Here is a 16513-nt window from a genome sequence, read left to right on the forward strand (position 1 = left end):
GGGGACACTGGAGAGTTGGGGGACACGGACAGCGCTGTGGGGAGTTGGGGGGACACTGTGGGGAGTTGGGGGACAGGGATAGTGCTGTGAGGATTTGGGGGACACTGGAGAGTTGGGGGACACGGACAGCGCTGTGGGGAGTTGGGGGGACACTATGGGGAGTTGGGGGACAGGGATAGTGCTGTGAGGATTTGGGGGACACTGGAGAGTTGGGGGACACGGACAGCGCTGTGGGGAGTTGGGGGGACTGCAGGGGAGACCAGGCAGGTTAGTCCCAGCGCCCCACGCACTGGCCCGGAGGAGACAAGTGGGGCCAGGCACGAGGGAGGGGGAGAGCGGGGGCATTGAGGGTAGTGGGGGCAGGGCAGGGGGAGGCTGGAGGGGGCGGAGCCGGGCAGGGGGAGGGCCCGTGGGGCGGAGCCGGGGAGGGGGCGGAGCTGGGGGCCCGGCTTCGCCGTCACCAGGATGTTCAACCGGGGTTCTCGGCGCCGCCGCTCCTCCCGCCCCGTGAGTGCCGGGTGCTAAGGGGCTCTGGCGTAGTGGGGGATGTCGGGGTCCCGGGGTGCTAAGGGGCTCTAGGGTAGTGGGGGATGTCGGGGTCCCGGGGTGCTAAGGGGCTCTAGGGTAGTGGGGGATGTCGGGGTCCCGGGGGGGTGCTAAGGGGCTCTGGGGTAGTGGGGGATGTCGGGGTCCCGGGGGGGTGCTAAGGGGCTCTGGGGTACTGGGGGATGTGGGGGTGCTAAGGGGCTCTAGGGTAGTGGGGGATGTCGGGGTCCCGGGGGGGTGCTAAGGGGCTCTAGGGTAGTGGGGGATGTCGGGGTCCCGGGGGGGTGCTAAGGGGCTCTGGGGTACTGGGGAATGTCGGGGTCCCGGGGGGGGTGCTAAGGGGCTCTGGCGTAGTGGGGGATGTCGGGGTCCCGGGGTGCTAAGGGGCTCTGGGGTAGTGGGGGATGTCGGGGTCCCGGGGGGGTGCTAAGGGGCTCTGGGGTACTGGGGGATGTGGGGGTGCTAAGGGGCTCTAGGGTAGTGGGGGATGTCGGGGTCCCCGGGGGGGGTGCTAAGGGGCTCTGGGGTAGTGGGGGATGTCGGGGCTCTGGGGTGGTGGGGGATGTCGGGATCCTGGGGGTGCTAAGGGGCTCTGGGGTAGTGGGGGATGTCGGGGCTCTGGGGTAGTGGGGGATGTCGGGATCCTGGGGGTGCTAAGGGCCTCTGGGGTAGTGGGGGATGTTGGGGTCCTGTGGGTGCTGAGGGGCTCTGAGGGTGCTGGGAATTTAGGACAGGCCAGAGGAAGTTGGGGTCCAGGGATACTAATGGGGTGGGGGCAGTGAGGGCTGCAGAGCTGGACCGCATGGTTGGACTGCCCGCTCAGGGGGAAGGGAGTTAGCAGTGCCCTGTTGCAGGGAGTGGCCAGGCTGTAGGGGCGTGTGGGGCGGAGGCTCTTGGGGGCTGGAGCCCGCCCCGGTCAGTACCGAGGCCTGCGCGAGGGTCCTGTGTGTTCCACTGCTCATTGCAGTCGGCCAGGGCTGAGGCCAGGAGCCCAAGAGTCACCTGCTGGCCTAGTTATTTGACTCAGTTGCTCACCTGTCCTACGTGGGGCAGGACAGCTCCCTCCTCCAACTGCCCCACTTCCCGTTACTGCCCCACTTCCTGTTACTGCTGTCCCACCTCAGACCCCCGGGCCCATCTCCCCTGGCATCCCGCCTGCATTACCCTGTCAGACCCCCAGGCCCATCTCCCCCGGCATCCCGCCTGCGTCTCCCTGTCAGACCGAGGGGCCCATCTCCCCTGGCATCCTGCCTGCATCGCCCTGTCAGACCCAGGGGCCCATCTCCCCTGGCATCCCGCCTGCGTTGCCCTGTCAGACCCAGGGGCCCATCTCCCACGGCATCCCGCCTGTGTCGCCCTGTCAGACCCAGGGGCCCATCTGCCCCGGCATCCCGCCTGCGTTGCCCTGTCAGACCGAGGGGCCCATCTCCCCCAGCATCCCGCCTGCATCGCCCTGTCAGACTCAGGGTCCCATCTCCCCCAGCATCCTGCCTGCGTCGCCCTGTCAGACCCAGGGTCCCATCTCCCCCAGCATCCTGCCTGCGTTGCCCTGTCAGACCGAGGGGCCCATCTCCCCCAGCATCCCGCCTGCATCGCCCTGTCAGACTCAGGGTCCCATCTCCCCCGGCATCCCGCCTGTGTCGCCCTGTCTGACCCCTGGGCCCATCTCCCCCGGCATCCCGCCTGCATCGCCCTGTCAGACCCAGGGTCCCATCTCCCCCGGCATCCTGCCTGCATCGCCCTGTCAGACCCAGGGGCCCATCTCCCCCGGCATCCCGCCTGTGTCGCCCTGTCTGACCCCCGGGCCCATCTCCCCCGGCATCCCGCCTGTGTCGCCCTGTCTGACCCCCGGGCCCATCTCCCCCGGCATCCCGCCTGTGTCGCCCTGTCAGACCCAGGGGCCCATCTCCCCCGGCATCCCGCCTGCGTCACCCTGTCTGACCCCTGGGCCCATCTCCCCCGGCATCCCGCCTGCGTCGCCCTGTCTGACCCCTGGGCCCATCTCCCCCGGCATCCCGCCTGCGTCGCCCTGTCTGACCCCTGGGCCCATCTCCCCCGGCATCCCGCCTGTGTCGCCCTGTCAGACCCAGGGGCCCATCTCCCCCGGCATCCCGCCTGTGTCGCCCTGTCAGACCCAGGTGCCCATCTCCCCCGCCATCCCGCCTGCATCGCCCTGTCAGACTCAGGGTCCCACCTCCCCCGGCATCCCGCCTGTGTCGCCCTGTCTGACCCCTGGGCCCATCTCCCCCGGCATCCCGCCTGCATCTCCCTGTCAGACCCAGGGGCCCATCTCCCCCGGCATCCCGCCTGTGTCGCCCTGTCAGACCCAGGTGCCCATCTCCCCCGCCATCCCGCCTGCGTCGCCCTGTCTGACCCCTGGGCCCATCTCCCCCGGCATCCCGCCTGCATCGCCCTGTCAGACCGAGGGGCCCATCTCCCCCGGCATCCCGCCTGCGTCGCCCTGTCAGACCCAGGGGCCCATCTCCCACGGCATCCCGCCTGTGTCGCCCTGTCAGACCCAGGGGCCCATCTGCCCCAGCATCCCGCCTGCGTTGCCCTGTCAGACCGAGGGGCCCATCTCCCCCAGCATCCCGCCTGCATCGCCCTGTCAGACTCAGGGTCCCATCTCCCCCAGCATCCTGCCTGCGTCGCCCTGTCAGACCCAGGGTCCCATCTCCCCCAGCATCCTGCCTGCGTTGCCCTGTCAGACCGAGGGGCCCATCTCCCCCAGGATCCCGCCTGCATCGCCCTGTCAGACTCAGGGTCCCATCTCCCCCGGCATCCCGCCTGTGTCGCCCTGTCTGACCCCTGGGCCCATCTCCCCCGGCATCCCGCCTGCATCGCCCTGTCAGACCCAGGGTCCCATCTCCCCCGGCATCCTGCCTGCATCGCCCTGTCAGACCCAGGGGCCCATCTCCCCCGGCATCCCGCCTGTGTCGCCCTGTCTGACCCCCGGGCCCATCTCCCCTGGCATCCCGCCTGTGTCGCCCTGTCTGACCCCCGGGCCCATCTCCCCCGGCATCCCGCCTGCGTCGCCCTGTCAGACCCAGGGGCCCATCTCCCCCGGCATCCCGCCTGCGTCGCCCTGCCTGACCCCTGGGCCCATCTCCCCCGGCATCCCGCCTGCGTCGCCCTGTCTGACCCCTGGGCCCATCTCCCCCGGCATCCCGCCTGTGTCGCCCTGTCTGACCCCTGGGCCCATCTCCCCCGGCATCCCGCCTGTGTCGCCCTGTCAGACCCAGGGGCCCATCTCCCCCGGCATCCCGCCTGTGTCGCCCTGTCAGACCCAGGTGCCCATCTCCCCCGGCATCCCGCCTGTGTCGCCCTGTCTGACCCCTGGGCCCATCTCCCCCGGCATCCCGCCTGCATCTCCCTGTCAGACCCAGGGGCCCATCTCCCCCGGCATCCCGCCTGTGTCGCCCTGTCAGACCCAGGTGCCCATCTCCCCCGCCATCCCGCCTGCGTCGCCCTGTCTGACCCCTGGGCCCATCTCCCCCAGCATCCCGCCTGCATCGCCCTGTCAGACCGAGGGGCCCATCTCCCCCGGCATCCCGCCTGCGTCGCCCTGTCAGACCCAGGGGCCCATCTCCCCCGGCATCCCACCTGTGTCTCCCTGTCAGACCCAGGGGCCCATCTCCCCCGGCATCCCACCTGTGTCTCCCTGTCAGACCCAGGGGCCCATCTCCCCCAGCATCCCGCCTGCATCGCCCTGTCAGACTCAGGGGCCCATCTCCCCCGGCATCCCGCCTGTGTCGCCCTGTCTGACCCCCGGGCCCATCTCCCCCGGCATCCCGCCTGCATCGCCCTGTCAGACCGAGGGGCCCATCTCCCCCGGCATCCCGCCTGCATCGCCCTGTCAGACCGAGGGGCCCATCTCCCCCGGCATCCCGCCTGCGTCGCCCTGTCAGACCGAGGGGCCCATCTCCCCCGGCATCCCGCCTGCGTCGCCCTGTCAGACCCAGGGGCCCATCTCCCCCGGCATCCCGCCTGTGTCTCCCTGTCAGACCCAGGGGCCCATCTCCCCCGGCATCCCACCTGTGTCTCCCTGTCAGACCCAGGGGCCCATCTCCCCCGGCATCCCACCTGTGTCTCCCTGTCAGACCCAGGGGCCCATCTCCCCCGGCATCCCGCCTGTGTCGCCCTGTCAGACCCAGGGGCCCATCTTCCCCGGCATCCCGCCTGCATCTCCCTGTCAGACCCAAGGTTGCTTCTAACTCAGTACCTCTCCCCTGGTTCCCTCCAGCTGTGGGGGGGGGGCTGTTATTAAATGGATCTCCCCAAGAATGGAGGTTCAGGTGGGACAAGAGGCATAATCCAGGCAGCTGCCCCGCCCACCCCACCTCTGTGGGTCCTCCCTCATGTTGTGGGTGGGGATTGGCTCTCATCTGGGCCAGATTTACTTGCTGCTGCTATTAAGGGGTTGGATTTAGTGCAGCTTTGGGGGTCAGTGTCTCCAGCAAGGGGTCGGGAGGGGAGGAAGGAGCAGAGGAGGGGAAGGGTCTGTTCCTGGAGGAGGGGCTGTGCATGTCAGGGGGGCTCGAGGAGGGGAGGGGAAGGTGTGGGGGCAGCCAGAGCTGAGGGCTGTGTCTGAGGAGAGGGGGACCGGAGCGGAGGGGAGATGGGGCTGTAGGACCAGGGCAGCAGACTTAGGGGGCTGTGGGGCTGATGAGGTATCTTGAATGGGGAGATGTGGGGGGCAGATGGGGAGCTGCACGTTGGGGGGCAGCGGCTGCAGGTGCTGTGTGGGGACAGGGGTCCCTGGGGCCAAGGCCGTGGGGTGGAGGTTGAGGGGCTTTGCATGGAGGATGTGAGGTAGGGGGGCCCAGGGTTGCTGTGGGGGGGGCTCCCAGCTGCAGGGCATCAGGGGTGTGGGGGGTGTAGGTAGGGTCGGGAGCTTGGTCTCTCTCATGCACCCCTTCCCTGGCTTGTCTGCTGCACTCCCCTGTCCCTGCCGGGCTGGGCGGCGACCCAGGTCATGGTGTGCATCACGCGCCACGAGCCGAGCCGAGCCGGGCAGGTCCTGGCGTGCAGGGCAGCTCTTGCATCCCACAATGCCTTGGGCCGGCCGGCTGGCAGCTGAGCTCCCACGGATCCTGGTGGCCCGGCACAGCGGCTCCCACCAGCCCCCAGCATGGCTGAGGTGGGTGCCTAGGCTCCCCCAGTGCCCTGGGGCACCCCAGCTGCAGTCTCGGCTCCCACAATGCCCTGGGGCGCCCTGGCTGGCGGCTTGGCTCCCACGATGCCCTGGGGTGCCCTGGCTGGCGGCCTCGGCTCCCACGATGCCCTGGGGCGCCCTGGCTGACGGCTTGGCTCCCACGATGCCCTGGGGTGCCCTGGCTGGCGGCCTCGGCTTCCACGATGCCCTGGGGCACCCTGGCTGGTGGCTTGGCTCCCACGATGCCCTGGGGTGCCCTGGCTGGCGGCCTCGGCTCCCACGATGCCCTGGGGCGCCCTGGCTGGCGGCCTCGGCTTCCACGATGCCCTGGGGCACCCTGGTTGGCGGCTTGGCTCCCACGATGCCCTGGGGCGCCCTGGCTGGCGGGCTTGGCTCCCACAATGCCCTGGGGTGCCCCGGCTGGCGGGTTGGCTCCCACGATGCCCTGGGTGCCCTCCAGTCTCTGCCTTGGCAACTCAGAGATGGGGCTCATGGCTGTGGGACTGGAGAGAGGGGAGAGAACCCCGGAGTCTTGGCCTCCAGCCCCCACTCGCTGTACCCCCCAACACTTTGGGTCTGGGCCCTGTGGCTGATTGTGCGGCTGGGGAGCCCCGACACCGGGTGACGTACTGTGTCTGCCCAGCAGCTGCCTGAAGACGCCGACCCTGACCGGGGGCAGCCATGCAACGCATGTGGGGACCAGTGCCCCGGCTTCCTGGTGCACGGATGGAGGTAGGGACCCACAGCATCCTGCTGCCCCCTGTGAAACACCCAGATGTCCCCCAGTGCTCTCCCAGCTGCCCAGCCGGCTGTCCCCCACACTTGCTGCACTGGCCTGGCCGCCCCCCAACACCCAGCTAGCCAGCCACCCCCAGTACCTGCTGCACTGCCTCCACGCTGCCCCCAAACATGTGCCTGGCTTCCCCCTACACTGCCCCATGACACCAGCCTGGCCACCCCCTGACACCTGCCTCGCTGCCCCCCCAACACTCGCCCAACACTGACACCTGCCTGCCTGTCCCCAGTGCCCCCAACATCACTCTGCCTCCCTGCCCCCACAATCACCTGCCTCCCACCCAGCCACCCCTGAAGCCACCCTCTGCCCCGCAGCATCACTCTCCCTCCTGGTCCCCAGTGCCCACCCCACTGTCCTGCTGCTGCTCTGCTCCTCTGCCCCCCGACACCCTGCCCCCTCCCTGCCCCCTGGCGCCTGCCGGATCCCAGAACTCACTCTCATGCCCCCTCCCTGCCCCTGGCACCTGCCGGACCCACCCCGCTGCCCTGGCCTCCCACTCCGTAAGGCAGCCTCAGCGCAAAGGGCCTGGCCTTGTGCCTGGGGGTGGGGGTGGGTTCAGGCAACCTGAGCCTGCTGGGGGGCTAGGCCCTTGCGGATAATGGGGCAGAAGGAAACTCTGACCCTGCTGCAAGGCAGGGAGGGGAGAGAGCCACTGGGGCCCCTTCCCCTCCAGAGACCACCCCCCAAACACCCTCCCCCACTGCCTCCCAGTGACTCCCCCACCCATGCCCAGGTGACAGCCCCACTCCTGGCCCCGCACAAACCAGCCCCTGCTTCAGTGCATTATTGTAGGGACTCAGGAGCAGGAAAGGGGACAGTGCCTGGGTCTAAGGTCTTGTAGGAGAGAAGAGAGATGTGTGTTATCGTAGGGTCTCCCCGGGGCAGGCGGTGTGTTATTGTAGGGTCTCCTCAGGGAAGGTGGTGTGTTATTGTAGGGTATCTCCAGGGCAGGCGGTGTGTTATCGTAGGGTCTCCCCAGGGAAGGCGGTGTATTATTGTAGGGTCTCTCCGGGGCAGGCAGTGTGTTATTGTAGGGTCTCTCCGGGAGAGGCGGTGTGTTATTGTAGGGTATCTCCAGGGCAGGCGGTGTGTTATCGTAGGGTCTCCCCAGGGAAGGCGGTGTATTATTGTAGGGTCTCTCCGGGGCAGGCAGTGTGTTATTGTAGGGTCTCTCCGGGAGAGGCGGTGTGTTATTGTAGGGTCTCTCTGGGGCAGGCGGTGTGTTATCATAGGGTCTCCCCAGGGAAGGCAGTGTGTTATTGTAGGGTATCCCCATGGCAGGCAGTGTGTTATTGTAGGGTCTCCCCGGGGCAGGCGGTGTGTTATTGTAGGGTCTCTGCTCTCCCAGGAAGATCTGCCAGCACTGCAAGTGCCCTCGGGAGGAGCACGCGGTGCGGGCGGTGCCCATCGACTTGGAACGCATGATGTGCCGCCTCATCTCCGACTTCCAGCGCCACTCCATCTCCGACGACGACTCGGGCTGTGCCTCCGAAGAGTATGCCTGGGTGCCGCCAGGCCTCAAGCCAGAGCAGGTGAGTCCTGCCTTCTGGGGGGCCCATAGCCCCACCCCTGTGGTCATAGCCCTGCCTCCTGGGTGTCCCTTGGCCCCTCCCTGCAGTCATGGCCCCGCTTCCTGGGTGTCACGTGGCCAGACCCTTACCACCTGGGGGTGGGAGCCACACCCACACAGGTGTGTTAGGGACCATCCCTTGGGATCCTAGACCTGCCGCCAAGAAGGCCATAGCCACGCTCACATAGGGCCAGAGATACTGCACCCCACTGATTTTAGCTCTGCCCCATGGGAAGATGGCAGACATGATCCTGCCCCCTGGCTCCGCCCTGCTGTTCGCTCTTAGCCCCACCCATTGGGCTTCAGGCCCCTGCAATCAGAATCTGTGACTCTGCCCCTTGGGGGGTCAGGCCGCATCCCCAGGGCCTGATCCCCCCCGGCCCTTCTCCCCATGACAGGTGTATCAGTTCTTCAGCTGCCTCCCTGAGGACAAGGTGCCCTATGTGAACAGCCCCGGAGAGCGGTACCGGATCCGCCAGCTCCTGCACCAGCTGCCCCCCCACGACAGTGAGGTGAGGGGCTTGGGGGAGCGGGCACTGGGGGGCTGGGCACGGAGCACTCACCCCGGCAGCTGCTCCCAGGACAGAGCTGAGTGGGCCAGTGCTGTGCTCTGGGAGGGGGCTCCAAATCTGATCCTGATCTGTCCTGGCCATAAAAATTCCCCTGGAGCCCAACCAGCACCCGGGCTAAATCCCAGATCCAGATTTTAGTCTACCTCCCTTGGTCACCCTTCCTGTCCCTGGCTGGTCTATGGTGCCCCTGTGTGGCTGTTAGCAGCTGTCCCACCCCAGAAGGGGCTGCAACTTAGCACTGGAAGAGGTGTCCCTGTGGGATGTTATGTGCAGCTGTTCCCCATGTGCTCCACCCTAGAGGTGGCTGCATTTTGCTGCTGGCTCAGTCAATCTCTCTGTCTCCTAGGCACAGTACTGCAGCCCGCTGGAAGAGGAAGAGAAGAAGGAGCTGAAGCTTTTCTCCCAGCAGCGGAAGCGGGAGAGTCTTGGACGAGGGACGGTCCGGCTGTTCCCCGTCACCATTACTGGAGCCATCTGTGAGCAGGTGCCCAGCACATCCCAGCCTGTGCTTCCTTCCACTGCTCCCAGCCACACTCCTCCCAGGGCAGTGCAAAGCCAGGAGGCCTGCCTGGGAGGGGAGTGGGGTCTAGTGGTTAGAGCAGAAGCGGGCTGGGAGCCCGGACTCCTGTGTTCTCCTCTCCCAAAGCTGGAGAAAGTGGGATCTGGTGGCTTAGAGCAGTGGGGGGAGGGGCTGGGAGCCTGGACTCCTGGGTTCTCCTCTCCCAGAGCTGGGGGAAGTGGGATCTGGTGGCTTAGAGCAGTGGGGGGAGGGGCTGGGAGCCTGGACTCCTGGGTTCTCCTCTCTCAGAGCCGGTGGGGGGGAAGTGGGATCTGGAGGGTTAGAGCAGTATGGGGAGGAGCTGGGAGCCTGGGCTCCAGCAGCTGTGATCTCACGCTGAGTGCTCAGTCCTGGCCAGGCTGCCCAGACCCATCTGTCGGGGTGACATGAGGTGGGGGAAGCCGATCCCCAAGTCCCACCCAGAGGTGCTCAGGAAAATCTGACAGTGACACCTGCAGGCCAGAAGGGGAATTGCAGTATGTGACAGTGCCCCCCGCCCCCCCGCCCCACTAGCCAGCCAGGGGCCCACCTTGGGGCTGGATGAGAGCCAGTGGCCCCAGAAGGGACAGGTCCTGTTCCCCAGCACCGGAGCCAGCCCACCCCTGCCCAGGGCCAGATGGGAGCCAGCAGTCCCAGAGGAGACCCACCCCGTCTCTCCACCCACCCCCAGAGCCAGCCCACCCCTGCCCAGGGCCAGATGGGACCCAGCAGCCCCAGAGGGGGCCCACCCCGTCTCTCCACCCACCCCCTGAGCCAGCCCACCCCTGCCCAGGGCCAGATGGGAGCCAGCAGCCCCAGAGGGGACCCAGCAGCCCCAGAGGGGGCCCACCCCGTCTCTCCACCCACCCCCTGAGCCAGCCCACCCCTGCCCAGGGCCAGCTGGTGACCCGGTGTCTCTCTGGGCAGTGCGGGAAGCAGATCCGAGGGGGGGACATCGCTGTCTTTGCCAGCCGGGCTGGGCACGGGGCCTGCTGGCACCCGCAGTGCTTTCAGTGCACGACCTGCCGGGAGCTGCTGGTGGACCTCATCTACTTCTACCAGGAGGGGAAGATCTACTGTGGCCGGCACCACGCGGAGCGGCTCAAGCCCCGCTGCCAGGCTTGCGATGAGGTGAGGGCCGCGGGAGAGGGAGGGGAGCAAATCGGGGAGGCCAAGACCGGGGGCTGCAGAGGGGGCAGGGCAGGAATAGGGGGAGGGGAATCGGGGGCCGGTGGGGGAAGCTGAAGGCTTCTCTGTGGACTGCCCGGTGGGTGCGGGCGGCTGCAGTGGGGCCCACGAGCTGCTGGCAGGGCAGGGCCCCGCAGGGGTGAGCGGCCATGTCTGCCTCTCCCCGTCTCCCCCAGATCATCTTTGCGGACGAGTGCACGGAGGCCGAGGGCCGGCACTGGCACATGCACCACTTCTGCTGCTTCGAGTGCGAGGAGGCGCTGGGCGGGCAGCGCTACGTCATGCGCCAGAGCCGCCCCTACTGCTGCCACTGCTACCAGGCCCTCTACGCCGAGTACTGCGACGCCTGCGGGGAGCACATCGGTACGGGGGCCCGGCGGGCGGGCGGGGCCTGGGGACCAGGGACGGCAGGGGGACCCCCATGTCTGGCCCGTGGGGGCACCTGGCATCCGGGGTCGGGGCAAGCAGGGCTGCCTGACGCTGTGGTACCCGCTCCTGTAGCCCACCAGGGATCTGCCCAGAAGACGCTGGGGTCCTTGTCCCAGACTCGGGCGTCTCCCCTCTGCTGCAGAGCTCTCAGCGGGCACCTTCTCACAGCCCCAGAGTTAGCCCTGTGGATTAGCCCCTTCTCTGACCTGTTTGTTCCCCTGGGCCGGAGCCGTTACCCCTGGGTTCCCGTGCTCACCGGTGCGTCCCCGAGACTGGGGGAACCCCTTCGGGTCTCCCACCGGCATCAAAACCACAGTCTGAATCGAAACCAAAACAGTGCAGTCCACCAAACTGGTTATATTCCACGCACTGGCCCCTGGGGTGGTGGTGGGACGTGGTGTCCAGAAATCATGGAAAGCCACTGGGAGTCCCCCAGTCTCCATGGGCCCCCGATGCTGCCCTAGGTGGCATTGGGGGACCTTGAAGAATGGAGGGACTCCTGCATCTGGACTGGGAGGGCCTGGTGTCTGGCTGTTCTGGACAGTGGGCAGTCCCCAACTTCCAGCCAGCCAGAGGACTCAGGTATCCGGGTAGCCTGTGGTCCCCAGCAGCCAGGTACTGGGAAAGGAGAGGGCACCCAGGGAACAGATGGCCAAGGTGGACAGGTGGTGGACATCAGAGGCTGTGGTCCAGAAAAGAACCCAGGAGTCTCATGCCATGGCAGCCCTGCCCCCTCCTGGAGCTGGGATAGAACCCAAGAGCCCTGATCCCTCCTGGAGCCGGGATAGAACCCAGGAGCCCTGATCCCTCCTGGAGCCGGGATAGAACCCAAGAGCCCTGATCCCTCCTGGAGCCGGGATAGAACCCAGGAGTCCTGGCTCCCAGCCCTGATCCCTCCTGGAGCCGGGGTAGAATCATCATAGAATCATAGAACACTAGAACTGGAAGGGACCTCGAGAGGCCATGGAGTCCAGCCCCCTGCCCTCAGTGCAGTACCACGTACTGTCTTGACCATCCCTGGCAGACATCTATCTATCCTGTCCTTAAATATCTCCAGCCATGGCGATTCCACAACCTCCCTAGGCAATTAATTAATTAATTCCACTGTTTGACCACCCTGACAGTTAGGAACTTTCTCCTAATGTCCAACCTAAACCTCCCTTGCTGCAGTTTAAGCCCGTTGCCTCTTGTTCTATCCTCAGAGGCCGAGAAGGACAAGTTTTCTCCCTCCTCCTTGTGACACCCTTTTAGATACCTGAAAACCGCGATCGTGTCCCCAGCAACGAAGGGTCCTGTGACACCTTATAGACTAACAGAAAAGTTCTGAGCATGAGCTTTCGTGAGCACAGACTCACTTCATCAGATGCTGGTCTTGGAAATCTGCAGGGCCAGGTATAAATAAGCCAGAGCAAGGGTGGGGATAACAAGGTTAGCTCAGTCAGCAAGGGTGAGGCTTACTGCCAGCAGTTGATCTGGAGGTGTGAACACCAAGGGAGGGGAAGCTGCTTCTGTATTTAGCCAGCCATTCGCAGTCTTTGTTTAAGCCAGAACTGAGGGCATCGAATTTGCAGATGAATTGTAGCTCAGAAATTTCTCTTTGGAGTCTGGTCCTGAAATTTCTTTGCTGTAGGATAGCTACTTTTAAGTCTGCTACTGTGTGGCCTGGGAGACTGAAGTGCTGTCCTGCGGGTTTTTGTATATTGCCATTTCTGATGTCTGATTTGTGTGCGTTTATTTTTTTACGTAGAGACTGTCCAGTTTGTCCAATGTATATAGCAGAGGGGCATTGCTGGCACATGGTAGCATAAATTATATTGGTAGATGCGCAGCTGAATGAACCCACGATGGTGTGGCTGATCTGGTTAGGTCCTGTAATGGTGTTGCTGGTGTAGATATGTGGGCAGAGCTGGCAACGAGGTTTGTTGCCCACATATCTACACCAGCTTCATCATCTTCACTTCACTTCACATCATCTGATGAAGTGAGTCTGTGCTCACGAAAGCTCATGCTCAAAACTTTTCTGTTAGTCTATAAGGTGCCACAGGACCCTTCGTTGCTGACCTAACCTTGTTATCCCCACCCTTGCTCTGGCTTATTTATACCTGGCCCTGCAGATTTCCAAGACCAGCATCTGGTGAAGTGAGTCTGTGCTCACGAAAGCTCATGCTCAGAACTTTTCTGTTAGTCTGTAAGGTGCCACAGGACCCTTCGTTGGTGTTCCAGATCCAGACTAACACGGCTGCGCCCCCCCCCCCCGATACTTGATATCATGTCCCCACTCAATCTTCTCTTTTCCAAACTAAACAAGCCCAATTCTTTCAGCCTTTCTTCATAGCTCATGTTCTCTGGACCTTTAATCAGTCTTGTCGCTCTTTTCTGGACCCTCTCCAATTTCTCTACATCTTTCTTGAACTGCGGTGCCCAGAACTGGACACAACACTCCAGCTGAGGCCTGACCCGCCCAGAGCAGAGCAGAACGACTTCTCGTATCCTGCTCTCAACGCGCCTGTTACTGCGTCCCAGAATCACCTTTGCTTTCTTTGCAGCTGCATCACACTGTTGACTCCTATTTAGTTGTGCAGGCCCCAGGAGTCCCAGCGTTGCCCTCGTGTTCTGTGCTCTAAAGACGCACCCTCCTCCTCTCCCCCGCAGGCATCGACCAGGGCCAGATGACCTACGAGGGACAGCACTGGCATGCCACAGCCGCCTGCTTCTGCTGCACCCACTGCCGTCTGCCCCTGCTGGGCAAGCCCTTCCTGCCCAAAGGGGGGCAAATCTTCTGCTCCCGGGGCTGCAGCCTGGGGGGCGAGGACCCCAGCGCCTCGGACTCCTGCGACTCGGCTCTCCAGGGCCCCCGCCTCCCGGATGGGCAGCGGGTCCCCCCCCGCCGTCCCCCCACCTCACGCTCCAGCTCCTTCGCTGGCCGCACAGCCCCGGCACGGGGCGCAGACCCCAGTGGGAGGCGCCGCTGGAGCGGGGTCCCCCGGGCGGGGGAGGGGGCAGGCTACAGCAGCCTGCAGCGGGACGAGCCGGCCGGATGCACATCACGGGGCACGTCCACCTGCTCGGGACCTCCAGACGAAGAGGAAAGAGGTGAGAGCGGAGAGGGGTCCTGGCGGGATGGGGGCAGACAGGCAACATGGGAAGCCTGGCAGAGGGGGGATCCTGGTTGGGGGCAGGCGGCAGGGGGAGCCGGGGGGGGCGGATCCTGGCCTGGGGAGCCTGGGTCCCTGCAAGCCAAGCACTGGGGCAGGCTCAGGGGAGATGCAGGGGCTGCCCAGTGGATGAGCCAAGGCCCCGGCCGGTGGACACCCGCGCAGGCCAGGCTGTGCGGGACGTTATCCTGCCCTTGGATGGGAACATCCGAGGGCCCCGTGGGGGCAGGATCCTAGCGGGGGAAGGCGGCAGCTCCTGTCCCTAACGCCCCATCTCGTTCCCCCAGGGGCCAAGTCCTGCTTCCAGCGTGGCGTCCCACTCCGCCACTCCATGCCCGAGCTGGGCCTGGCTCCGGCCAAGGCACCCGACTGGACCAGCAGCTCCGCCTCCCAGCTCTCAGTCCCCCCCCGGCTCAGCCAGGGCCCCCCTCTGGAAGGTGAGGGGGCAGCAGCGGGGGAGGGAGGCTTCCCCAGAGGCCCTGCCCCCCGGGTCAGCTTCCGGGAGCCCCTGGTGGCAGGCGAGCGGGGGGGGCCCTGCAGCACCCAGCTGCCCCGAGCCCGGGCCCCTCCCTGCTCCTCCTCCGACAACGCCCTGCACCTGGTGGGGGAGAGGGGCCCCCCCACGGAGGAGCGGGGCCCGGGAGGGCGGCCCCTGGCGTATTCTGCCTCTGAGGGGGCCTTCCCCGCCAGCCACCGGCACCGCCACCTCCGGGGCCACCACAGCGCCTGGCACGACGCTTCCTCCTCCTCCTCTTCCTCCTCAGACTCGGAGGAGGAAGGCTACTTCCTCGGGGAACGCATCCCCCTGCCTCCCCACCTGCGGGCCGGGGCTGGCCCCTCGCCGGCCGCTGAGGCTGGCCCCTGCCAGCGGGGAGGGGGCAAAGGGCGGCAGCGGGGGGGGCCTCAGGACAGGAGCTGTGTGCTGACCTGAGTCCACCTTTGACCTTTGACCCTTCTGCTGGCACTGACCCATCCAGTGTGACCTGGGCCTGGTGGCCTCTGACCTGCACTTGTGACCTTTGACCTCTGTCTGCAACCTTTGAACTTTGGCCTTTGCCCTTCACTTGTGACCTTTGGCCTTTGACCCGCTGCATGGTGACAGCTGCCCATGAGGCATGGGCTTTGCTCTCCTGCCGCTGGCCGTCGCAGGTGAGCTGCCATGGCTGACCTCTGACCAGCCAGGTGACCCATCTGTGGCTGACCTGTGACCTTTGGCCTTTTGGGCTGTCACCTGGGCCACGTAGCTATTGATGGCTCCCCTGGATCCGCCCCCCCTCTGAGCTACGACCTGGGTGACCTTTGGCCTCTGGTGCCCTCTGACCTTTGGCACAGCCGCTCGGAGGGTGACCGGGCTGCCATGCCCGTCACTGGTTGCTGTTCCCTGGCGCCCTCGAGGGTTGCCCGGCCCGCGGTGCCCGCTGACCGCGTTGCTGCCTCAGCCTGGTGAGCCCTGGCCTGTGCTCAGGGACCGTCAGCCCTGACCTGCCCAGTGTGACCTTTGACCCCCTACTCAGGAGCGCTGCACTGATGTTGGGGGGGGGTCACTATACGTGGTTCCTTTGGCTGGTGACCTTTGACCTGCTGGGGGCAGACTTTCTACTGTGGCCTTTGACCTTTCCACTGTGCCCCTTGACCTTTGAACGCCTGGAGATGGCTGCTTATTTGACCCTTGACCTTCGGTGGGGATCTCTGACCTCTGAACACTTTGCCCTTTGGCCTTTGCACTGTGACCCTGGACCTACTGGACTTTGTGCTTTGACGTTTAACCCCCCACCCCCTTGTGTGGGCTGCTTTTTGTGGTCATAACTGGCTTGTGATTGGTCCACTCTGACCTTTGACCTGGGAGCGGTCAGGAGGATTTTGGTTTATTTTTGGTGTGTTTGCCCCCATTTAGCTCAGATTTTTTGAGTGCTAATACTGGCACATTTGGCGGGATTCGGGTCCAACCCTCCAGATGCCTTTGGGGGCGTTGTGTTGTGAGGCAGGCGTAGTGGGGCTGCAGAGAATGTGGGGGGGGGCACAGTTGTGTATGGGGGGGTAGACCCTGTGCCAGCCTTCTTGTGTCTGGAATTTAACCTTCACCTTTTGTTTTCCTATTAAAGGGTTAATTTAAACAAAAAGAGAAACTTTTTAAATAAAAGAGTCGTTTAAAATCTGGATCAGAGGCTAAACCGGCATTGAGTGGTGTTTTGTGTGGCTGTTCCCCAGCTGCCCCATCCCCAAGGTGGCTGCATCTCAACAACAGGTGAACCATCCACAGGGGTGGTACATGTGGCTGTTCTCCAGCTGCTCCCCCCCACCCCCAGAAGTGGCTGCATCTCAGCAGCAGGTGGCCAACTGGAGGGGGTTATGCCTTGTGCTAGTAGTAGAGGGCGCAGTCGTGTAACACTTCGTTGCAACTTTCAGAGAGGTATCAGAGAGGAGCTGTGTTAGTCTGTAGCTTTGAGAACAACAAGAAGTCCTGTGGCACCTTAGAGACTAACAGATACTTTGGAGCATGAGCTTTTGTGGGCAAAGACCCGCTTCATGCATGAGTGGGGGGGGGTTCAGAGGGGTATTTAAAG

At 64.9% G+C, this 16513-nt stretch overlaps 1 protein-coding gene across 2 annotated transcripts; it reads left to right on the forward strand.

Moving 5' to 3' along the window:
- The first annotated feature begins 443 nt into the window (after nucleotides 1-443).
- PRICKLE3 (prickle planar cell polarity protein 3) lies at nucleotides 444-15977 on the forward strand. 2 transcript variants are annotated; one of them, XM_075017432.1, is made up of 9 exons: nucleotides 444-507; nucleotides 6348-6433; nucleotides 7846-8029; nucleotides 8466-8579; nucleotides 8986-9123; nucleotides 10105-10308; nucleotides 10542-10728; nucleotides 13447-13887; nucleotides 14237-15977. In XM_075017432.1, the coding sequence occupies exons 1-9, from the start codon at nucleotides 466-468 to the stop codon at nucleotides 14878-14880; spliced, it is 2040 nt and encodes a 679-aa protein (XP_074873533.1). In that variant the 5' UTR covers nucleotides 444-465; the 3' UTR covers nucleotides 14881-15977. The 2 variants fall into 2 exon arrangements, with proteins under 2 accessions (XP_074873533.1, XP_074873534.1); XM_075017433.1 differs by lacking the exon at nucleotides 444-507 and adding an exon at nucleotides 5477-5686 and having other exon boundaries at nucleotides 14237-15976.
- Nucleotides 15978-16513: the final 536 nt, after the last annotated feature.

Source organism: Carettochelys insculpta, chromosome 22, assembly GCF_033958435.1.
Source record: "Carettochelys insculpta isolate YL-2023 chromosome 22, ASM3395843v1, whole genome shotgun sequence".
Taxonomy (NCBI): Eukaryota; Metazoa; Chordata; order Testudines; family Carettochelyidae; genus Carettochelys; species Carettochelys insculpta.

Bases quoted from the DNA above. Each gene is read 5' to 3' on its own strand.
- PRICKLE3 (XM_075017432.1), top strand. From the start codon at position 466: ATGTTCAACCGGGGTTCTCGGCGCCGCCGCTCCTCCCGCCCC. The intron at 508-6,347 runs GTGAGTGCCGGG...TCTGCCCAGCAG, and splicing joins GCCGCCGCTCCTCCCGCCCC to CTGCCTGAAGACGCCGACCC. The intron at 10,309-10,541 runs GTGAGGGCCGCG...CGTCTCCCCCAG, and splicing joins GCTGCCAGGCTTGCGATGAG to ATCATCTTTGCGGACGAGTG.